The sequence below is a fragment of the Mustela erminea genome, chromosome 3, assembly GCF_009829155.1.
Source record: "Mustela erminea isolate mMusErm1 chromosome 3, mMusErm1.Pri, whole genome shotgun sequence".
In the NCBI taxonomy this organism is placed as follows: Eukaryota; Metazoa; Chordata; class Mammalia; order Carnivora; family Mustelidae; genus Mustela; species Mustela erminea.
The window spans coordinates 156,182,111-156,205,893 of record NC_045616.1 but is presented as its reverse complement, the minus strand read 5'-3'; the positions used below and the strand labels follow the sequence as shown (position 1 = coordinate 156,205,893).

The 23,783-nt window shown below is 52.7% G+C and overlaps 1 protein-coding gene and 1 pseudogene across 1 annotated transcript in view; both read left to right on the top strand.

The window, feature by feature from the left end:
• ANKRD33B (ankyrin repeat domain 33B) overlaps nt 1-23,783 on the top strand; it is a 73,516-nt gene that overhangs the window by 40,949 nt on the left and 8,784 nt on the right. The window contains exons 2-3 of the mRNA XM_032337750.1: nt 6,846-6,975; nt 22,575-22,715. Coding sequence (XP_032193641.1) covers nt 6,846-6,975; nt 22,575-22,715 — 271 coding nt within the window. The remainder of the gene's footprint in view (nt 1-6,845; nt 6,976-22,574; nt 22,716-23,783) is intronic.
• On the top strand, nt 17,655-17,754 carry LOC116587422 (annotated as a pseudogene).

Sequence of the window (23,783 nt, the reverse complement as noted above, 5' to 3'; positions counted from 1 at the left end):
CGAGCTCCGCATCAGGCTCCCTGCTCAGTGGCAAGCCTGCTTCTCCTTCTCCCACTTCCCCTGCTTGTGTTCCCTCGCTCACTGTTTCTGTCTGTGTCAAATAAATAAATAAAATCTTAAAAAAAACAATTGGAATCTGTTTACAATGAACGCTCCCCCCACCTTGCGGAGAGAGCTCCGGGAGTCGATGCTGCTTGGGCACAAGCGGCTTATCAGGGGCTCTGGGGTGGGGTCCCTGCAGCACTGAGCTGTGCTTGGCACAAGCAGGCCCTAACTGTGTGTTGCACCAGCTGTCTATGGAATGTTCCATGGGACTCGTTCCTGTGAGCCGGCTTCTGAGAGGTCCTGGGTCCATGCTCTACTGTGGACGGTGCCCTTGGCACCTGCCTCCTGGCCAGGTGGTCACCCCCACTCCCTCTGCGCCAGGCCCGGACATCTCTTTACCCTCCAAACTTCTGATAACACATCACAGGAAGTAGTTGGGCAAGACACTTTAAAAAAAATCACACCTCGAAGTCTAATAAGTGTGCGACTTTAAAAGACAGCGTGTCCTCTCATTGAAATTGCACGCTGATGTGAGTTCTTAGGAAGCCACTTTAGAGAGGAAGTTTGCTGCCTGGGCTCTGCGGTTGAGTTCAGTCGGCTCCCCTAAGACAGCAGGGAAGGGTTTGCCTTGAGCGAAAGAAACAGCCGTTTCTTAGTTGAACGATACACGGAGAAACAGCACAGTCGGGCTTCTACAGGACGGGGCTGGCGGAGGGTGCCGCGCCTCGCAGGTGCACCGGCGCTCCTGGGCTGCCCGTGGAAGGCCGGCGGATGCGCTCCTGCCCGTGGAGCTGGCCTTGGAGCATCATGACTCACCTTCCCCCGCCCTGTGCTGAAATAATGAACCAGCGTGAGATGAAGACTTTCATAGAATGCCTTTGCCTTTGGCATCTCATTGGGAGAATAGCTTCACTAGACGGTAAGGACATGTTCACAGGAGACTCTCAGAGTGGAAAATCTGAGCCCGTCTTGGGTTTGCTTCATCTGGGTGGGGCTGAACCAAGAGCCCGGCCCGGCCGGGACCTCCCCCTTCTCAGGCCATTGTCTTTGCTGCAACCAGTGGTCTGGGCTATTTTTATCCTGGTTCCAATCTCTCCCTTGCAGCGGAATATTCTTTCCTTAGGGCCCTCATTTTAACTCAATTCCTAAAAGTTAACAAAGGAAAACTTGGCTGTGATTTCTATTCTAGAAGGCCCACCTAGAATGTGTTTTATAACGTCTGACAGACTTCCAGGCTCACAAACAACCCGTCTCCCAAGATTATGGGTTTTCCTGAACATTCCCCTGCTGCTCCCTTGGCCTCATCAGCCATCCCGCGGCGTGTGAGCCTATCTCAGGGGACCAGAAACATTTCTCAGAGTCCCGTGTCTCCTCACAGAAGCTGCAAATATTTTACGAGGTGTATAACACAAAAGCAACATTTTACAAAGTGATAGTTTGGTGAGAATTATTTAAAGCCTGCAAACTCAGGCAATGTTAGCGTGAGTGGAGTTGCTGGATTTTTTTTGCCTTCCAGGTGGTTAGGACCAGTGGTGGGGCCAAGCTGCGGGTGGAGGAGGCTGAAGGTGGACCTGGCCTGCTGTCCAAGAGGGTGCGCGCCACGCCCTTGCCACCAAAGTGTGGTAGTGCAAAGGTCAAATGCATTGACCATCTGGGAAGAAGCTGTTTACTAAAAATGCTCATCTTCTTTTATTTGTTCAATAAATATATCACAGCTCAGTGTTGTTCTTAGAGCTGGGGACTCACCAGGGACCATCACAGACCAGATTCCTGTCCTGCGATTTACGTTCTCATCATGGTGCTTCTCAGAAATAAGATTATTGGAACTATGCCAAACACACCTGACCCAACAGATCAGGCCCATGCTAGCAGTAACTCATGGCACCTTCTAGAAATACCATATATTGTAGAGGACTGAGATTCTTAAGTTCTTTCCCAAAGCCGTGTGACCATTTTCTGCTTCGAGCCGGTGGTCGTACTATGGAGGACCGAGAAAGGTGTTGCATAGAAGTGAACTTCGGAATAACTCAAGTTTCTTCTCTTGGTACCAAATTTTAAAAAATTGTACTATGAACAATGGAGGTTTTTTCCCTCACATTAGAATGTGGGTAATATCCTTTTTATTCTGGATGATCAGGATAATTCCTACACCTATTTTTGTACCATGCGGGCTTGGGGTTCGGCCTCGGGGTTCGTAGAGCTTCTTGGTGTCCCGGTCTCTTCGCTTGGCTGTTTGTCAGCTCCTGGTCGCTTCTGCCCTCCGCACCCCTCCCTCCTCACAGGTGCTTGTCTCCTCCACTGTTTACAGTGGTTGTCATAAAACTTTATTTCCTAATGAGAGTGTTATGGACGTAAACACCATTACTTGTACTTTTTTTCATTGTGAATTAAAATCCTGCAAGTTCCTCACAAATACAACTTTGTTTTAAAGAACAAGAACTGTCCAGAAACATAGGGTAAAAAGCAGTTCCTTCAAAGTGTGTTTTCCCACCTACCGTGTCTTAATCAGGAGTCTCCAGAGAAATAGACTGATAGAATCTGTGTATCTTTAGGTATCTGTGTATTTCTGTCTATATATCTCCATATGTTTTTAGCTAGAGACACACAAATAAGTGTATCTCTAGCTAGCTCTGTGTAGCTATAAAACAACTATATGTAACTATGGAGACGTAACTATATGTAACCCCGAGGCCGTAACTATATGTAACTATGGAGACTATGGGCTGGCAGGCTGGAGACGCAGGGAAGAGTTATAGTTCAAGTCCAAAGGTGGTCCCCTGGCAGAATTCCTTCTTGCATAGGGCAGGTCTGTCTTTGTTCTATTCAGGCCTTCAACTGATGGAATGAGGCCTACCCAAATCATGGAGAGCAATCTGCTTTACTCAGTATACTGATTTAAATGTTAGTCTCGTTAAAAACAAACAAACAAACAAAAAAACAAAAACAAAAACAAAAAACTTCACAGAAATATCTAGAATAATGTTTGACCAACTATCTGGTACAACATAAAATTATGACACCTAAAATTAACCATCATGTACACTCTATTCCCATTCCTTTTACAGAGGATGTTAATACTTTGGTGTGATTCATCTAGATGTTTCCTGTGCATTTTCTGGTTGTGTGTGTGTGTGTGTGTGTGTGTGTGTGTGTGTGTGTGTTTGTGTATGTGTGTGACCTTTCTTCCTCCTGCCTGCATCTCTTCTATCAATACAGTAAATGATGTTAAATGCTGATGTTAGATCCTCCTTTCTTTGTGAGAGGCATGGGGTTTGGGTTTGTATATTTTCATTTTTTGATGTGCAGACCCTTGCAGTTTTTAAGCAGAAACATCTCAACTCATTATTTTTGATGTAATTGTGCCATTTCTATGGTGTGTAGCCTTAAAAATTGGTGTGTAGCTTGTGTTTTGAGGGACTTGAATTTCTAGCTGATGTCGAAATAGAAATTTCCCATTGTAGGTAGTTTACTGAATTTTTCTTAATAATCATATTTTATTCTCATGGACACTTAGTAATTAAAAAAAAACAGTCTATATGTGGCTTAGGGACCATCTAAAAATGGGCTTCTATCAGTTTAGCAAGTGGTTAATATTTATTTGCAGTTGTGACTAGTCTTGTTGTGGTTTGTCTTGGGAGACCATGGTTCGAGGGTGCCAATAAACCCCCAGAGAGTAGGGAATGAAGGTTATTGTTTTTAATAGTAATTAGTCAGTCAGCCTCTGTTGGGACACGAGGGGCATCCAGTACCATTTTATCCTGAGCTCTCAAATTTAAGTTTCTGTTTTTTCCCCGATTGTCTTCATTTCCAACCTAAGGTTGTGCTGAGATTTCCAAGGTTGCTCTCAGTAGCGGTGTGCTGCACGTTTTGGGAAGTCTTACCTTAGGTGGTCAGAGGGGCTGTGATTCCAGAACAGACCCTCCCAGTGGTTGTGGTAGCAAGGAATGGAGGTGAGCATGATAGGGAGAGAGCGTGAACCGAAGTCAGGCGTCAGGGGCGCTCGGAGCATTGCTTTATTATCCGCTGATGGGAATTCCTCCTTTTAACCCAGGGTCCTTAAGTAAAGATTGGATGGCCAGATTGGCAAAGGTGGGTGCCTTTGGGATGTTTTTGAAGGACAGGTTTTCAGTGTGTGTTCTAGCTTTCAGATTATTTCTTTCCTTTAGTCCAGAAATCCTACTTCTAAGAATGTCTCCTGATACAATAAGGAATGAGATGTACAAAGCCTTGGTTCTAGGGGTTTTCATTATAGTTGTTACTCATAATAGGGGAAAAAACAGGGAATCCATCTCCCCATCCAAGAGTAGGGATGCATTAAATTATGATTCTGCCCTCCTAGAATAGAATGTTCCACATCTGGTGGAAATGTTGACACACCAGTGTTTTGATTGATGTGCAAAGATGTTACTGATACAGTCCTCATTGAAACATAGAGCAAGTAATCCTATTTGGGTATAGAAAAAATGTGTGTGCATGCGTGTGCGTATACCTATGTGTTTGTGAGATTGTGTGTGTCTGGGTAATTTTTTGTCTTCTCTGTTTTCGGATTTCTTTTCTGTAATAAATATGAGCTTCTTGTGTCGTTATATAAGAAGCAAGATGTTATACTGTGTCCAGCATGCCTTATTTATAAATCAGGAAATCGTCAGACACTTGAGATAAACCTCCAAAATGAGATTCTGGTGCCTACCGCGTGGAGTCACAGGTTTTCCAGACCTCTGAGTGTCAGAGAGCAGACACGTTGGGTGGGAGAATGCAGGTGTTGGTGGCAGTGAACTCTGGTTATCACAGACACGGAAAGCCTGGGCTCACGCGTGCTCGCTTCTCTTTTAAGTTAAGTTACTGTGAACCAGTTCACGCTATGGATGGAATGACGCACTTCAAAGAAGGCGTGAGCTGGGGCATAGGAAATAGGCTTTACTATGGTCGCAACATTATGGAGTTCCTTATGCTGCCCAACGGATGATAGTATTAAAAAGAAAATCTGTGGTCGTCTCTGAAACTAAAAATTCTAATATTTGTGATTCAGTGTTCTTTTGGGACAGCCACCGGAGCTTAGTGAGGTAAGTAGGTAGGATTGCCCGTGCCTCCTCCTGGTTCCATGAAAAATGGCATTCTTGGTGGAAAGCTGGCCCACGTAGAGCTGGGTCAAGGTGGAGTTGCTCTAAGCGCGAGTGTCCCCTGTGCGGTGCTGCGAGCGCCCGGCAGTGCTCAACGTCCCGGGATCCTTAGCTCTGGATGGCCACGTCTTGAATTTTAGCGTGTCACCGAATCCGTGTGTGTGAGGACCCTTAGATCATTTTCCTTTGTCGCCCACCGTTTAGTCAGCTCAGCGGCTCCAGCAAAATACCGGAAAGTGGATGGCCGCTCAAACGGCAGAAATTCGTTTCTCCCCGTCCTGGAGCCTGTAAAGTCTTTCTCCTCTGACATCAAATCCGTGTGGTTCTTCCTTTCCGGTTTCTCCAGTTCCCTGACACCAGTGGTCTCCAGCGATGCCAGGAATTCTGACCCAAACTCTCCAGTTAGTGCAGACCCACAGGTGGGGGGCTCCGTCCTGCAAGTCTTGACCCAGGGGTCACCCGCTGATCCAACGGGCTACAAATTTGGGGATTCCTCCCCGCCTATGTTTGATGATTCACTAGAGTAACTCACAGAACTCAGGAAAGTGCTTCACTGGTGACTGTCACTGGTTTATCATCAAGCACACAAGCCGAGAACAGCCAAATAGAAGTTGCTCTGGGCGAGGTATGGGAAAGGGGTGTGGACCTTTGTGCCCTTTCTGGGAGAACCCCCCTCTCAGTACCAACCCAGAAGCCCCCCGAACCGCACTGTTCAGGGGTGTTTGTGAAGCTTTCATTAAGTGGGTACGATTTGCTCTGAGCCTTCAGTCATTGGCTGTTGGTGATAGAACTCCGTCTCCAGCCCTGCTCCCCTCTCCGGAGGTGGGGTTGGGGTTGGTGCAGAGAAGCGGCAAGACCTGACCTCCTGCTTGTGTGGCAGTCGGTCTTCCTAGAGACTGGCCTCCGTCCTGACGCTCCCAGCACCCCGCCCCCCACCATGTGCGTCGTATCAGGGGCACGTAAGAACTGCAGTTTCTAAGTGTTTTCAGAGCTCTGTGCCGGGAACTGGGGACAAAGACCAAATATTTATTTTTAATGATAGCATCCCTCCCAGCTGGTCTCCCCGTAACCAGACTGGTCCCGTACACTCCGTGTCCATCCCGCAGCTGGACTTGATGAGGGCACCTGACGACTGATCGCTCAATACTCGGCCGGTCTCAGGGTTTGTGCTGTGGCCTCCGGGCTTCCCATGCCCCTTCCCTTCCTCCTTCCAGCCCCCGGGCCTCCCGGGGTGCCTCCCCGACGGCCCTCGCTCTGCCGCACCTCCTGCCCAGCTTCATCTACCGTCCCCTTCCCAGGGAGCCGCCGCTGCGCACTCTGTTGGAGACTGAGCCACGTGTCCCCCGCACTCACAGCCTCTCTGACCCTCGTCTCCTTTCTCACACGCTCTGTCGTCACCCTGGTGGCTCTCTAGTTTGCTCTGTCCTCCCGTTGGAAGGCGCACCGTACAGGGCAGGGATCTCGGTTTCCGGACGTTTCCCAGGCATCGTGCCCTCTCTCGTGGGCAGCCCTCTGAGAACACTCGAGAGTGAACAAGTGTCTGGCTTGTTAAACCACCAACCAGAACCGGGCCCCGGGGTTCTCTGTGTCCCACCGTGGGGGGACAGTGTGTGCACGCGGGGTCTTCGGTGGTGATGCTCGGGCTCTGGCCCTCTGACCCGCTTCCCTCTTCACTTCTAGACTGGCCTTATTGTCGCCTGCTACCACGGCTTTGTGGATACTGTGGTGGTCTTAGCCGAGTGCCCCCACGTTGATGTCAACTGGCAGGACAGCGAGGGGAACACGGCCCTAATCACAGCCGCGCAGGCAGGTAAGACCCGGCTTTGCCTACTGGAGGCTGGGGGGCAGCTGCTAAGCGGTGGGGGGCGGGCGGGGGGCAGGGCTTTGCCCTTGAACTCAGCTCGTGAAGTTAACGTAAGGACGGGAATTGATCAGCTCTTTATTCTGCTGCTGAGCGGCACAGGAAAGGGCCGGTCAGGACAGGGATGTATTCTCCTCGTGCCTTGGGGACGATGCGGTTTGCGCAGAGCTCACTGTTGGGCACGTGTCGCCCTGATAACTCCCCAGCATCTTTGAAGGTGAAGCTGCTGCAGAAACCCAGGCTCGTCATCCCTTCCCCTAGAGCATCGCACCTACCCAGTGCTTGGGGATGGGGAGCGGAGAGATGCTGGTGACCTCCCGCCCTCGCTGGCGATAGTGACTAGATCCCGTAGACAGGCTGTAAGTGATGGTTACTGGATCTGCTAGACGTATTCACACAGTAACCTCCCACTTGCCCATGGATGTAAAAAAAAGCTGGGAGCGGCTTATCTGGAGTGTATCAGTGGAACGAGGCAGGATTGCACTGTCCGGGGGAGAGCGTCCCCTGAAGCGTCCTTCAGCCCAGCTTTGTCACTGCGAGAAGTGGAACTTCTGCCGTCACTGCTGAGCACCTGGTGGCTGTCCTTCTCTAGAACTGTCCTCAGACTTTTTTGGAGACAGGCCTGTGCTCATCCCTCTGGACCACACGTCGCTTGTCCTTGGGGTGATAAGTGGGTTTGTCACTTGACCAGCTCGGAAATTCTTGGCTTGCAGGATCAGTTGGTTTGATGAGTCAGGCTCTCAGCTGCAAAGACGCTGCTTCCCGCCGAGTCGGGAAGAAGAGGTGTTTGCTTACTGACGGAATGTAGGGCGCCGCGCGATGGCGTGGGGGGCTGGGCCCTGGACTCCAGGCTGGGAAGCTGGAGAAGATGCCCCCGACTGCACCGCACATTGATTCTGGTGAGAGAGTGTTTGCTGCCACCAGCAAAGAGAGGCCTCTCTGTCCCGCTGGGCATCACGAGCTCCTGGGTCAGAGCGGCACAGGGTGACTCTGATCTGGGGAGCCCAGCAAAGCCGGCATCTGGCAGCTTCACTCCCTGTAATGTCAACGGGGAGTGGTCTGTACACACTGCTTTTTAGTCAAGCTGGGGGAGGTGGGGGACCCATCGAATTGGGGGGGGCTAGGTTGTGCCAACACATGTCTGCCTCGTTGGGTCTTAGGGTGCAAAGCTTTGCCTCTGTGGGGGTACTCCAGGCTTCGAAAGCCGAGATCCAGGATGTCCTGAAGTGCACGAGGGGGAGAGGAAAGCGGGCGGCGTTCAGTGATCCTGGGCTCCCCGTTCACCGCCTCCCACTGGGCCAGGAACTGGGGATGCCCACGTGAAGGGCAGCTCTGCCCTCCAGGAATTCCCCAGCGCCTAGGCCTCTGATGGAGCTCTGACGGAGGGGGCCCCGGGGGCCGTGGGCATGAACGCCCCAGCTGGCCTGCTGGTTGAGGGCAGGGGTCAGGGAAGGGGGGACGCGGGGACTTGAACCGAGCGCCGCAGGAGTCAGAGGGAGGCTGCTGCAGCCGGGGCAGCCAAGTGCACGGGGCGAAGAGGGAGCGAAGCCCCTCTCGGGCCGTGAGGTGGGAGGCTTGCGTGTGACTTGGAGGGATGGTAGGTGGCTCCAAGAGGAGGCAGGGACCAGACGGTCAAGGGTTTAGATGCAACATGAGAGAATGCCTTTGAGTGCGGTGAGGCTGGGTGTGGGTCACAGCGGCTGGATAGCCCCCGGGGACCCAGAAGCCGTTTCCATGGCAGAGAGGAAGCAGGAACTTCTTGGACAAGAAAGTTGGTGTGGCGTGGGGGGCGACAGGAAGGCGACCTCTGGGCTGGACGGGGCATGACGAATTCCCGAGGGACATATGCACAGTGATGATGGAGGAGCGCCGGCCCCGTTCGGTGCTCAGGGCTTTGAGACGTGGGGCGTCGAAGAGGCCTCGGCGGCAGGTGGGGGTGTGGAGCTCCGGCTCCCGTGTCCGCTGGGTGCAGAGCGGAGGGCTTGGGGGCCGCTGGAGAGCGGGGCCCGTGGCACGGGCTAGACATGAACACCAGGAGAATGTGCAGGAAACGAGGTTCCCTTTCTTACGGATTTGCCAGAACTCTGTGTGCGCTAAGGGTGTTGGCGGTGGCTTAATGCCCACAAGAGAACCTTCTGGAATCTTGCCCATTTGAAATAATAGGATTAGCGACTTGTCCTCTGCCTTCTCCCCCCACTGAGTGTTGCCGGGGAAGCCCGAGTCCAGCCTCCTCTTGTATCTTTGTTGAGGCCCTGATATTTGCCGAAACTTGGAAATATCCCCCACCTCATCCTTGATAGTGAAAATAACGCTGCCTCCCCCTCTGGCCCCAGTGGTCGTGTCTCAGCTCCTTCTCTCTGCATTTGCTCTGACTTACATTCGGTGTACTTTTAGGAAACCTCGGTCAATCTCTGTGAAACACTGTCTGCCTTGTTTTGTTCGTTCTTCCTGACATTCCTTCTCAGACCCAGAGGAAGCAGCCCGGTCCTCACGCCGCACTGTCCCTCTCATTTCCCCCATCCCGCGACTCTAAGATCTGGGCAGATTCTGCACATGATACCATTAACGTGTCTCTGTGCCACTCATCCGATTACCTTTACTTTATTCTTGAGCATCCCCGGGGTCAGTGTGTTCGGGTTTATGTAACTGAAGTCCCACATACTGGGGGTATTGTGCAACAGAAATCTGTTTCTCACGGTTCTGGAGGCTGGGAGTCCAAGGTCAAGGTGCCATGCAGGGCCTTTGGTTCCTGGTCAGAGCCCTCCTCCCGTGCACGGGGCCCCTCCTTGCTGTGTCCCCCTGTGGTGGAGAGAGAGAGTGTGAGGTCTCTGGTATCTCCTCTGATAAGGACACCTGTCCTCTTGGGTCAGGGCTCCTGACCCCGGTGACCATCTTTAACCTTTGTCACCTCCCCAAAGGCCCCGTCTCCAAACACAGTCACCTGGGGGGTTGAGGGCTCAACAGAGGAACTGGCGGGGATCCAGAGGTTCGTTCCTAACACTCGTCCTTCTGCAGGAGCTGTGATTTTCTGGAATTGATGTACTTTAAGTCACAGCCGACGTAGCTCCTCTCGGGGTCAGAGAGAGGCCCCGCAGAGGGAGAAGCAGCAGGTGTTTTCTGGGCCCAGGGCGCCGGGGCCAGCGGTGCAGAGGGAGAAGCTCGGGCCTGAGGGCAGCCCAGCAGCGTCTTCCATCCTTGTTCCGTCCCTGTGGCTGCGTGGGAGACTGTAGCGTGGTCAGACCATTAGGATCACCGTGGCTGGCGTGAGTGTCATTCTCTGGGCCCCACACGTCGGGGTGTTGCGGGGAAGTGTCCGGACTGGGACCCCGGCTGGGTCGTGTGGGACGGTGGCTGCCCCGGGCACTTTCTCTACTTGGCACCGCTGCTGGTCTGCTAAGTTGATTATAAAATGTAATACGCAGTGTTCTGAAGAAAACCACAGAAGCAACCGAAGTTAAACACAGAAAGCCGGTCAAGTTCAGGGTGAACATCCCTTAGCTCCTCGGCCCCAGGGCCTTCTGCTTCTGTTGTCTGGAGGGGACCGTTGTTAATTTGATGGGTACGGAGGTTCTCTTCCCTCTCAAAAAATGTGTATTACTATAATGTAATGTATAATGTATTTTCTTTTTTTGTTTTTAGCTTCTCTCTTTCTCCTGGCATCTAGATCCTTAGCTTGGTTGCTGATGGGGTCAAGCCGTGGCTGCGTCTGGCTAGGTCCTGGGCGCACCCTTTTCCTTGGCAGCCGCCCGCTCCCTGCACCTGGGCTCTGACCCCTGGGACGCCCACCCCAGGCCTGCTGTAGGACTGAATTGTTAAGGAGTAAGGTGGGGAGGAGCAAGGTGGTGTTTTTTTTTTTTTTTTTTTTTTTTTTTGCTACATTGAAGAAATCTGATTAAAAAGCACTTCCTTGTTTGTCTTACTTGCTTCAATGGGAGGAAGTGATTTTTTCCCTAATTTGTTCCTTTTTTTTTAAAAGAGCTTATTTATTTGACAGAGAGAGAGAGATCACAAGTAGGCAGAGAGGCAGGCACAGAGAGAGGGGGGGAAGCAGGCTCGCCACTGAGCAGAGAGCCCGATGCGGGCTCGATCCCAGGACCCTGAGATCATAACCTGAGCTGAAGGCAGAGTCTTTAACCCACTGAGCGCCCCTGATTTGTTTCTGAAGGTGGTGACAGGACCTCCCAGGGCTGGTCCCTCCCTGTGAGCACCCACATCAGTGGGGGGTGGCTCATCTGTGTTTTGATGCAGATTTGGTTCAAACAAGGATTGTCCGGCTCTGCCCACCGCCCCGTCCGCCCCCCAGTTTCAGATTGAACGGGTCAGGGAGGGGCCTGGGAACGCGCATCTCTACAGGCTCCGGCCCATGCCCCAGCGATGCCCATGCCGCTGGTCTGGGGATCCCGCTTTGAGAACTGGAGCCTGGGAGGCTCTCATACCAGTGCGGTGGCCGGGGACGGCTCTTCGTGGGTACCCAGGGCTGGGGAAGTCGCGCAGCCCTTGAGATGTCCGTGGGACACGGAGCCATCAGGAATGTGAGAAGGAAGGAGACCCGCCGAGGATCTGTTCGCGCTGCTCCCCGCCGGGGAGGAAAGAGGCTGTTTGGGCTATAGCCGAGAGATGGTCGTGTCCCGTTTTTTAAAAAAGATTTTGTTTATTTGACAGAGACATAGCAAGGGAGGGAACATAAGCAGGGGGAGTGGGAGAGGGAGAACCAGGCTCTCCACTGAGTGAGCTGAGAGCCCGATGCGGGGCTCGATCCCAGGACCCTGGGATCATGACCTGAGCCGAAGGTGGACGCCCAGCGGCGGAGCCACCAGGCGCCCCGGCTATGTCCCATTTAATCCAACTCCATAGCCAGTTTTACTTACCGAATGGCTTCTAAATTCCAAAAAGCTGTCTGGGGATGTGCGCTTACGGTAAGAAAAAGCGCCGCAGAAGTGTTCTTTCGAGAAAAAGGCCGCGGTCTCCTCTCCCACATTCTTCCTCCCGCAGACCCCCCCGCCCCGCCCCGGCCACCGACACTCCCAGGCCTCTCTCCCTGTCAGACACACACGTGTGCACCTGTGCTTTTTATTTACCCGCACGTGGGTGGTTCTGTAAAGAATTTGACCTTAGGAGATCACATCCCCGGGGACGCAAGACTTACCTTGTTCTTCCCGCAGCACGGTCCGGGGTGTGCTCGTGTGCTCGCGTGCTCGCGGCCGCGTCCCCTGCGTCCCGTAACGGCGAGGCGGTTTGGTAAACCGTGACTCGTCCCTTCTGTGCAAAATCCTCTTTGAAAACAAATATTTACTGCACAGTTACTTCCTATCCGAGGGCCACCGCGGTGAGCCGAAGCCCACGGATTCCAGCCTCCCCAGTGTGGAGAGCGGTGCGTTCCAGGTTTCCGAATTAGCCTGTTAGGGACAGTGCTGTCGCGAAGTCATTTGTGTCTGGGGGTGCCAGACACCTGAGTGTCCTTAGTCCTTAGTGTCAGGTCACTTAGTGCAGCTGGTAGGGCGGGTGCTGGGCAGGGAGGCAGGGGTGAGTACCCCCATCTTGCCCTCTGCTCCAGCCCCTACTGAGCCGCACCAGAGACCCGAGGGCGGAGAATGGGCAGGGGCTGTGTGTCGAGGCCCACCTCGGGGCCTGAGAACAAGGGAGGGAAGGAAAGAGAAGCAGTGCACGGAGAGGTTCTTAGCACTCTGTTGCTGCATCAAAGGACGTGCATGTTTACGTAGCCGCTGCCAAGGGGCCTTTACCAAATCCCATACCCATTTAACTTCCCACCAGTTCCCAAGGAAAAGACCAACCCTGGAAAAGACCGATTTTGAGTGTTTGCCAATCCCTGAGTGACGGCTTGCTGTTGTGTTTCCCTGATTGTCACTGGAGCCAGGATCTGCGTTTCCGGGCGCCGTCACTGAACACCCAGAGAAACGGGGCTCCGGCAATGAAGAAACTGCCTTCTTTTGCAACGGGGGTTGCTTCAGTGAGTGGCCGCCCAAGGCCCCATGAGACCGGAGGCCACCTCTCAGAAGGGCTGGTGACCTTTTCCTCCTGATGACGAGACTCTGCTCTGCAGCTCAGCTCCAGGAGGGAGGAGGAACAGACCCCCGTCTTTGTGTCCTGTTCTCTGGGGCAGGAAAACGTTTCCAGAAGCCTCTGGCAGAGTTTCGTTTGTATCTCACTGCCAAGGGCTGTGTCACATGCCCCGTGCCAAAACACATCTCTGGCAAGGGTGACAGAATGACCCCGAATGACTTGGTCTATCAACGCTGGTCCCAGCAGGATCTGTGTGGTTCAGGAAAACTCCAGAGCAGCCGTATATTTATGTTACTTGGTACTGTAATCTCTCCGAGCGCCCGGAAGTTGGGGTCCTGGCTCCCTACGGCACTCACTCAGCATTTAAAAAAAAAAAAAAAAAAAAAAAAAAGATTTAACTTATTTATTTGACAGAGAGAGATCACAAGTAGGCAGAAAGGCAGACAGAGAGAGAGGGGGAAGTAGGCTCCCTGCTGAGCAGAGGACCCAATGCTGGGCTCGATCCCAGGACCTTGAGATCATGACCTGAACTGAAAATAGATGCTTTAACCCACTGAGCCACCCAGGTGCCCCCTCACTCAGCATTTGGGAGTGTACATGAGGCCACAAATGCCTTGATCGGCCTGGCTAAACTGTGATAAGATAGGGTTGGTTGGGTATAAGTAACCTTTGGTGCATTCTTGAAACTCGTTACTCCTTGAACTTATTTGTATGGTTCTGAAGGAAATGCACGGAGACCGGCCTGGGATTACGTGTGCTGTGCGCTGTAGGGGACAGGGGGGCAGTGAGGTTCTCAGGGGGTGGGTGTGTTTTGAGAAGGTTGGGAGGGTGCACCAAAGGGTCCCTGTGCATGGCCTGGCTCATGAACCAGATTTAGGGAGGGCCCCCTTCAGGGGAGAAGGTACCACTTGGCCTGAAGCCAGGAATACATGCCTTTTTAAAAAGATTTCATGCATTTATTTATTTAGAGAGCACAGTTTTTGGGGGGGGCACAGAGGGGGAGAGAGAAGAGACTCTCAGACAGACCCCTGCTGAGTGAGGAGCTGGACATGGGGCTGGATCTCCCCACCTTGAGATCACGACCTGAGCCAAAATCAGGAGTCGGCTGCTTAACCAGCCGAGCCACCCCTGTGCCTCTAAATGCCTCGTTATTTTTATTCTTTTTGCTCTCACCTCCTATGATCATGATGCTAGTGTGACCTCATTCTGATTCTTTTCTTCTTAGCTTTTTGGAGTGTTTTCCCTTTTCTTGGTTTCTAGTGTTTCCATTAAGAAAGTAGAGCTTGGCAAGTCTGTGGCGTTTCCTAGCATTGCCGGGGCCTTTTCCTGTAAACTCCGGTTTTCTGAGCCCTTCTAACACTGGCCATGGCAGTGCCCCTCCCCGCAGCGGCTAGCCCTGCTGTTCAGTCTGACACATGCCGCCGCCGCCCCGCCCCTATCCGCATCCATCCTCTCCCAACCTCCACCCTTGGAGAGCATTTTTACTCCTGCTGCTTTGGTCTGATGTGACATTTCCAAAGTCAATGGTTCCCTCTACTGGCCTGGCTTGGAAAAGTACATTTCAAGTACCTAGAGTCAAACCAGTCAAATCTTTAGGCAACTCAAATTCTATAACATTTCCCCATTTTTAGAGGAACACGAGTTTATTGTCTGTTTGCTTCCCTTGAATAAAGGAATAAATAAGATTCTTAACCGAAGGCTGATAGTCAGTAAAATGCTGAGTGAATTAACAATTAATACTTGTGATGTCCATGTAATTCTTAGGTAATGTGAGTGATAGCTTGGTATTTAACAACCTTTTTGATAAGTGAATTTTTTCCAAGATAGTAGTAATCCTTGCATCTTATCATTTACCAAATATGGACTTAGTGAGTTTGGAGTCAGCTGAAAGTTTTGAATATATGAGGATGGTCATAAGGGTTGTAGTGGCGATTGGGGATCCGTAGCCACAGGGGAATGTGGACCTGGGGTATCATAGTTAAGGTGCCTAATCCAAGTTTGGGAGACCAAGAAAGAGCTTCCATTGCAAGAGATGGCTCACCAAGTAGCTGCGTAACAAAAGAGAAACAAGTTTATAGACATGTATACCTGTGTATGCACGGGAGCTACCCAGGGAAAAGTGAGTAACTCAAAGAAGTGACTTAGAACTCCAGCTCACATGGGATCTTCAGCAAAGAACAAATATGGGGAGAATTTACAGGACAGAAGAAAGTAGTTTTAGGCTTCCAGAGATGGCATTCTTTGGGAAAGATAACTAATGTTAGATAAAGACTGGAAGGTTTGTTGTGTAGATTTCTCTGGTGCCGCTTCTAGGCTGATGAGATCTCAGTTGCCCTAGTGATTAACTTCTTTCTGGTACAGAGGGAAGGAGGGACTTCTTCAGAAATTTATGTCTTGCTTTTAGGCAGATGGGGGAGTCTAGGGAGCCTTTCTTGTGTCTACTTTCAGTTCAGAATAATCCTGTGTCAAAATAGCATATTGCTAGTGGTTTCTTCTACTACCTTTCCATGAGTAGGGCCAGGTTAAAACGAGCTAGCTTGTTAAAGAGTTGGGACTTCATCTAAGAAGTAGAAACCATAAAGTGTTTAAAGTGGTAGTTGTCTTGATTAGAAGAGTTTCTTGGAGTTATCAAGTTGGTAGTTTAGAGAAGTGATGGGAGGGCAGAAATGGGACCAGGGGGGACAGTTAGGGGAGGGGCTGTAGCCAGGTGGAGGAATGGTGGCCCAGATCAGGAACTAGATATGGGGATGGAGAAGCAAGTATATATAGACTGCAAGACATTTAAGAGATGGAGGTTGACAGAATTGCGTGACAGTTAGAATGGGAAAAAGTGAGGGAGCGCTGAAGACAGAGCCCAGCTCTCTGGCTTGGACACCTGTGCCATTGGGATGTTCATCACTAAAAAAGAAACATGACAGAGAGGAGCAGGTTCAGAAGATATATGTTTTGGGTTTGATTTGTTTGTGAGACACTCCAGATGAAGTATCTGTTAGACAGATATTTAGATAAAGTCAAGAAGAGAGACAGAGCTGAAGAGTTTCAGGGTGATAATGGATCCAGGAGAGTGGATAGGTCACGGAGGAAGAGTGTAGGGGTAAAAGGAAGGTTAGTCATGCGTCCGAGGCACAGCAGCATTTCAGGAAGAAGAGAACAAACTTGTAAAGGAAATTGAGAAGGAGAGGCCCATGTGATAGGAGGAAAATCAGAAGGGTGAACTCAGGATATCCACGAAAAGAGAGTGTTTCAGAGAGGATTGGATGGACAAGGGATAAACCCTGGAGAGGTCAAATTATGAGGAAAACTGACTTATAGCTGTTGGGTTTCCTTTAAATATGGTCATTGGGGACTGATGGAAAGCAGTTTCAGGAGGATTTGGGGAGTGTAAGTAGCAAGAGTGAGAGCAGATGGCTCTGGAAGTTGAACTGAGAAGTCAGATGACTGAGGGTCAGGGCTGGAGTCGAGAGACAGGTCCACAGGATTATTATTGGTCACTGCAATGGACTGGATGTTTATGTCCCTTCCAAACTTGTGTTAAGTCCTGACCCCAAGATGATGGTATTAGGGGGTGGGCTTTTGGGAGGTGATTAGGTCGTGATGGTGGAGCCCTCAGAAACAGAATTAGTGCTCTTAAAAAAGAGATTCCAGAAAGTTCCCTCCCCTCTTCTGCCCTGTGGGGACAAAAGAAGAAGAAGAGCAGTCTGTAAATCAGGAACCAGACCCTGGATCTGTGTGCAACTTGATCTTGGACTCCGTAGCCTCCAGAACTGTGAGAAAGAGATGTTGTTTAAGCCACCCAGCCTATGGTTGCTTGTTAGAGCAGCCTAATTACACATAATATCTTTTTTTTTTTTTTTTTTTTTAAGATGGAGGACCCTTGCACATATGTACCCAGTTAGGTATTGCTGTATAACAAGAAATCCCAAACCCTTGTTGAAAATACGTTTCTTGTTCATGCATCATTGAATGGGCTGGGGATGGGTTAATCTAGGCAGCTTTTGCTCACATACATGTGAGTGAGCTGGACCCTGCTGTAGGGTGTCCTTGTGTTCTTCAGCTGGGGAAGCTGTGCTCCACACACTTCTCGTCCTCTTCCTGGGACCATCAGACTCTCCTGGGCATGTTCTCATAAGGGTAGCTAGACTCCCTCTTACACTCCTTTCGGAGTCTTAGCCAAGTAACTGTATTTCAAGCTTCTGCTTGCATCATGCCTTTGAATGTCGCATGGGCAGCGTGACAAAGGGAAAGGTGAAAAATTTGGGCCGTCACTGTAGTCTAATGGGAATGGATTTGCAAGAAGGGAGAGGTGGGAGAGAAAGAAGAGGTCATCAGTAGCAGCAGTGTTCCACGGAAGTGGGGGCGGAGCGTTTACAAAGCACTGGAAAGGGGGGAGAGATTGGCATCTTTCAATAGAAGAACCACCCTTCCTTTTTCTTAGGGAGGGAAGGGGGAGAGGCTGCTTGTGGATGCGGGGAAGTTTGTGAGGTGCTGAGGGAAAGTTGGGGGGGTTCCCTTACTGTGGTTTCTGTTCTCTCTTGGAGGTAGAAGGTGCGTCATCTCCTGTGAGTGGGGTTGGCTGAGGGTAGGGGATTTAAGGGGGGAAAGTTTGTGCTCACTTCGGCAGCCCTCCACTAACTTCGGACGCTACAGAGATTAGCCTGATCCCTGGGCAAGGATGACACGCAAATTCATGAATGACGTTCCATGTTTTAAAAAAGAAAAGAAAAGTAGTGGGAAGGTTAAAAATTTTCCACGTGGGGCTTGGGGGATAGTCAGCTGGGAAATGGAAGTGTAGGTGGACCGTGTGGAGGGGCCGGGCAAGCTTTCCCTCGTGGACCCCGTGGTGTCCCGGATTCCCCACCCTCATATAGTCACTCGGCAAACATGGCACTGGCCCACCATAGTGGACCCGGAAACCTGTCGGGCAGGCCATACCAGAAGTCATCTTGGGCTTTTTAGTTCCTGCTAATGGCTCGGCCAAACAATCAAGCCCTGTCCTTCCCTTCTTTAGGAGCCCTCAAAGTCGGCCATACCTCTCCATCCGCCTACCTGGCCTCCTGGGGCTCGTTGGTGCCCACCACTGAGGAAGCCTTGGGCGCAGTCGGGGGAGAATCTGCACCCAGCTGTCCACCCAGAATCATTGTCCTACCTTGTGTTCTTGTCGAGGGGCCCCACACTAGATTCCCCCTTTTTTATTTTTAAAATTTCAAAGTTTTTAAATTTTTTTGAAGATTTTTTTTATTTGAGAGAGAGAGAGTGAGCACAAGCAGGGGTGGGGTGCAGAGGTGAGCACAAGCAGAGGTGGGGTGCAGAAGGGAGAGGCAGACTTCTCCCCAGGGAGAAGCCCACGTGGGGTTTAATCCCAGGACCCTGGGATCGTGACCTGAGCCGAAGCTAGACCCTTACCCAACTGGCCACCCAGGCACCCCATAAATTCCCCCGTTTTAAATAAACACTTTTGGTTTTAGAATAGTTAGACTCACAGAAGAGCTGCAGAAAGGGTACAGAGAGTCATAGGCCTGCACCCGGTGTCCCTGTCATTGGGATCTTATAGTAGCGAGATCCGTTTGGCACAATGATGAACCAGGATTGATGCTCTGTTATCGTTCACTCAAGCCCATTCTTCACCCAGACTGCCTCATCTTTCCTGTAATGCCCTTCTTCTGTTCCAGGATCCTGTGGGGGCGCCTGTATTACATTCAGCTGTCACGTCAGGCTCCTCTTGGCTGTGACGGTTTCTCACACTCCTTGTTTTTATGACCTTGACATTGTGGGAAGTACTGGTCAGGGAGTTGGTAGAATGTCCCTTAGTTTGGGTGTGCCTTGTGTCTGCTCCTGATTAGACTAGAGTTACAGGTCAGGGGAGCGGGGGGTGGGGGGGGTGGGGGGGGAACCACGGAGGAAAGTGACATTCTCATCACATCTTATCAAGGGTACCATTTAAAAAACCAAACAACAAAAAAACGCAGTGACACTTGCTAAAGATGGAAAGGCAGACTTCAGGACCACTGAGATAGGCCACGGGACCACAGCAGCGGGATTTTGCAGTTTGGGAGAGATGTTGGCTCAACTCTGAATATGCCTCAGGCAAGTGGGACTGTATAGCCAAGGAGCAAGGTGGGGGGTCAGCGGGTGGAAAATGACTCGGGGGTAAGGGAAGTTGTGGCTACACTGAGCTAATGGGGCTCTTGCTGAAGGCAGGCCAGGGTGAGCGGTGAGCTCCCCCTGCCCCCGGGGGTGTGGAGGACGAGGACTGTGACCAGATCTGGAGGGTGTGGCGCTGGCGGGACTGAGCAGAGTTCTCGCTAAAGCTGGCTTTTCCTGGAAGTTCACAGCTGGGCCTGGAAGATTAAGGAGGCCGGCCTCCGTCTTTGTAAGTAGAGCCGTCGGTGTGACTCATCACCCGCTGGTGTTTACTGGGTCACCTGGTTGAGGTCGTGTTTGTCGGGTGTCTCCACTGCCGCCCCCCCCCTCCGCTGTAGTGGGTCGTTGGAAGGAAGCCACAAGGCGCAGCCCACTAGTTACGGAGTGGGTTGTTGCATTCCAGCTCCTTGAGAGTGTGCTATCTCCATGAATGATGCGGGATTTTTCTGCGAGGCACTTGCCACACACCCTGTCCTCTGTAAGTTTCACCGCGGTGATGCTGATATTACCTCCCAGTTCCAGAAGTGGAAACAGAGACTTGCCTTCCCAGGGCTACCCAGATTTTTTTAAAAAAGATTTTATTTATTTATTTGAGAGAGAGTGAGTGAATGAGAAAGAGCACAAGCTGGGGGAGGGGTGAGGGAGAGGGAGAAGCAGGCTCCCCACTGAGCAGGGAGCCCGATGCGGGACTCGATCCCAGGACTCTGGGATCATGACCTGAGCTGAAGGCAGATGTTTAACCCACTGAGCCATCCAGGTGCCCCAAGCTGCCCAGATGTTAAGTGACAGGCTGGGACTTGAACTTGGGTATTCTCACACTCAGGTCTTCTCAGTCCTAAGCTGTGTCTACACGGTCTCTCAGTGACGCCACTGAAGCCGACTCATCCAGAATTCACTTCACCCTTGGGTCACTTTTGTTCTTCCCTATGCAGGCTCATGGGGGGTGTTTTGGGGGGTCTCTGTGGTGAGCCCACCCTTTGAAAGGCTTTGTCGGAGGACTTCAGGAACCAACTCCCATCCCGAAGGTTGGATTGGGCTCAAGCTAGATTTCAGTAGGGTACATGTTCTGGTTCTGTTATGTGAGGAAGGCCGTGTTAGCCTGTCTGTCTGCCTGTCTGCCTATCTTATTTCTCTATCATCTGTCTATCTGCCTTATTAGAAGAAGAAAACCTCCGCTTGGTTAGTTGTCATGGTTTTGAAGACGTGTTCAAAGAGAAACGGCGGCAAATTAAAAATGTTGGGTTTGAGCAAAAGTGGATTCAAATTAGGCAGCATTGCATCTAGCAGATAGAAAGCTCCCGCCCCCCCCCCGCCCCCCAGGAGTTGTACAGAGTAAGAGGGGGAAGGGGGAGGGAAGGCGGGAGGAAGCGGGGAGGAAGGACAAGGAAGCTGTGCGGGGCAGAGAAGTGGGTTGGTTCCGTCAAGGTCACTTTCCTTGAGGGGACAGCAGGGCGCTGTCAGGGAGAGGTCAGGATCACGAGCGCTGACCAGCTGATTGCTGATGGATGGGTTGAAGACTCCGGCTCTGGGGGAACCAAAACTATAATTAAGTCTCGGTTCAGTTCCTGGGGGCTTAGCCTGAGCGACTCCATTTTGGACCCGTTGTCCTTTTTCAACAGAAGAGAGGTTACTCTCTGGATGTCCTTGGAAGCATCTTATCTACCCCTGATTTCATTGCATGAGGCTACCTGTGTGACAGAGGTGTCTGCTGTCCTGGAGAAAGCCAGTGGGGAGGCAGGACGGATTTCATGGGCCACGGAAAGCTCGTGCCTGTAGTCAGCAAGGCGACCACGTGTTGCTTTTCCTGACTCAACGTCAGCAGCAGAGCGGTTCTGTGCAATGGGCTGTTTGCTGTGTGGCTTTCTGGTTTTCCCTCTCCCCGCCTGTTCCAAGCATTAGTTTACAGTGGTGCAGAGGACGTCCTGCTACAAATTATGACAGACATATTTTCACGTTTGAAAAGAAATGGCTCCGAATTGCAGTTCGTTTCGCTCTAAATCTGACGGGTGCTGCAGAGCGTTTAGCTGGGTGACGAGCCTAACTGAGATCAAAGGACCCCCCCCACCCCCCCAGACAGCTGGCATCTTCCCCAGCCTAGCAGCTTGGATGACAGTGGAGGGCCCGGTGAGTCCCCAGGCTCCAGCTGCGGGGGGGGGAATCCGTGAGTCTCCTCCCGGAGGGTCGCACCTGTGGGTGTGGCTTGTGTCCGGAGAGGTCCTGTTAGTCAGGGTTTCGCACTCGGAAGGCTTCATGGTTCACCTTTTAATTTTTACCGTGAGTTCAGCAGACAGGCTGAGGTCTATGTAAGCAGATGACAGTGGTTCTAGAAGAGTCGCGCCCCAATTTTGGTTGAGCCCCGTGGGGAAGGGGCCTCATGGCTCCAGCATCAGGCTGGCGCAGAGGCCTCCCGGGGCGGGGAGCAGGTGCAGCTCATTTCAGGACAGAGAGCCCTGGAGTGTCTGTGAGGCCCCGGCCTGCAGCCTGACCCGGGGGTTCCCCAGGATCATGTGTGCCCCGGGAAGAACAGGGTGGGGGGGCATTTCAGAGGGCTGGATCCACAGCGTGTAAGGAAGGAGACTGGGCACCTAGCCCCTCCCCCAGGGCCAGGCTGGGCCTCCTGGGACTGCTCATGCTTGCCTGGGCCTGTTGCCTGAGGCCAGCAGGGGTGAGGGTGGGGATGGCAGCTCAGAGAAGGGCAGGGCCCGGCGGGTGGGGTAGCAACATCCCCCACATTCCTGCCTCCTGCCCGCGAGTGTGTGTGACAGAGACAGACAGACAGACACATCCGAGTGGTAACGGCGGATGACAGCATGAATTCGCGTATCCCTGGGCTGTGATGACGACCTTCCCCGAGGGAGCGCTGAGAAATGGCTCCGAGGTTCATTTTCAGTGGTGCGTCTGCTGGCCGTGGCACCTCCTGCTGGGAGCTGACAGCCCCACAGCCTCCAGGACCTGTCTGTCCCCTGATCAGCCAGTGTCGCTGCAGGCTCGCTCTGCTCCCGCCCGGCGTCCCCACCCTCTGCGGGCTCCCCACGGTCCCTCCTTACCACACAGAGGAAGAGCTGAGCTCCTGGTGCAGGGTGGGGGGGTGGGGGGGTGCAGAGAACCGGAACAAACCGGTGTTGCCCCGGGTCTTGCTGTTTCCCAGCGCCGGGAGAGTTACTTCCTGCGGCTGAGGGCAGCCCCGCCCGGCCGCGCGGGTGGCCGGGTCCCGGAGGTCCGCGCATGGCACCCCCGGCGGACTGTGCCGCGCGGGTGGCCGGGTCCCGGAGGTCCGCGCGTGGCACCCCCGGCGGACTGTGCCGCGCGGGTGGCCGGGTCCCGGAGGTCCGCGCGTGGCACCCCCGGCGGACTGTGCCAGTAACCGTTTGTGATTCTCTTCACAGGGCACGCCACCGTCACCAACTACTTGCTGAACTATTTTCCTGGCCTCGATCTCGAGAGGAGGAACGCGTTCGGGTTCACGGCCCTGATGAAAGCCGCCATGCAGGGCCGGACGGAGTGCATCCGAGCCCTGATGCTAGCAGGTTGGTACCCGCCCCGCCGGTGGGGGGGGGTTCCTGAGGGTCTCGGCAAATGCTGATCTTGCTTCCTCGGAGATCGTGGACTGAGATGAATCCGTTCCGTAGGGACGAAGCCTGGCGGGGGCAACAGAGACTGGTGCCTTTGAGGGTGTGGCTGTAACCGGCTGAGGGCACCGCCGGAAAGGAAGGCAAACCCTTGGGGGTGCGGTGGGAGGGAGGTCCCAGTGCTGGTCACTCTGTAGGAAACCCCTCCTTGCTCCCTGATTGGCTTTTCCCTCAGCCCTAGCTTCCTCCTGCCCGTATTTGATCTTAGAAATGTGTGTTCAGGCCTGGGCTCCCATGCGGGCATGTCCCGCAGAGGGTGGCCCCGGGGGTGGTGGGGGGAACCCAGTAGCCATCCTGCATCCCCACTTGCTGGTGGTTGGAATCACATGCCGATGTGTGTGACATGTCACCGAGCAGAAAGTTCTTAGGTGGTAGCTTTGGGTCAGGGGGCACCCCCCCCCCCCCCCCCCCCCCCCCCCCGCCGTGCCCTTTGTGACCTGGTCGTCCGGGAGGGAGCGCTTCCTTCTCTGAGCCTCCCCCCACCCCCGCTCCCCATCATGCAGTGAAAGTCATGACTTCCCTCCCACCCCCCAGGATGAGCTGTGACCCTGCTTTAGACGAGTTGCTGCTACTTATTTTTAGAGGAAACTTTTATTTGGGACGAATTCAGATGTATGGAAAGTGACAGAAATAGCACCGAGTCCTGCACGGCCGTCACTCGTTGCTGTCCCCAACCTCCGGGCTGGACTCCGGTTTCGCCCGCGCATCCGTTGCTGTCCCCCTTCCGCGCCGGGATCCCATCCAGGCTCCCTCATGGAATTGTCCTGTATCCCCCGTGTCCTGGGGCCAGGACGGTGGCCCCGTCCCCCCTCCCCGCTCCTGACCTGACCGTCTCCATACTGGCTCGGATCCAGTGTCCCCGGCCTGTCTGGCGTTGTCCTGGTGATCACACTGGGGGGCTGGGCTGTGTTTTTCCCGCTTCCACCTCAGTGCTTTAGCAAGTGACCACTCTTCAAGGAAGACAAC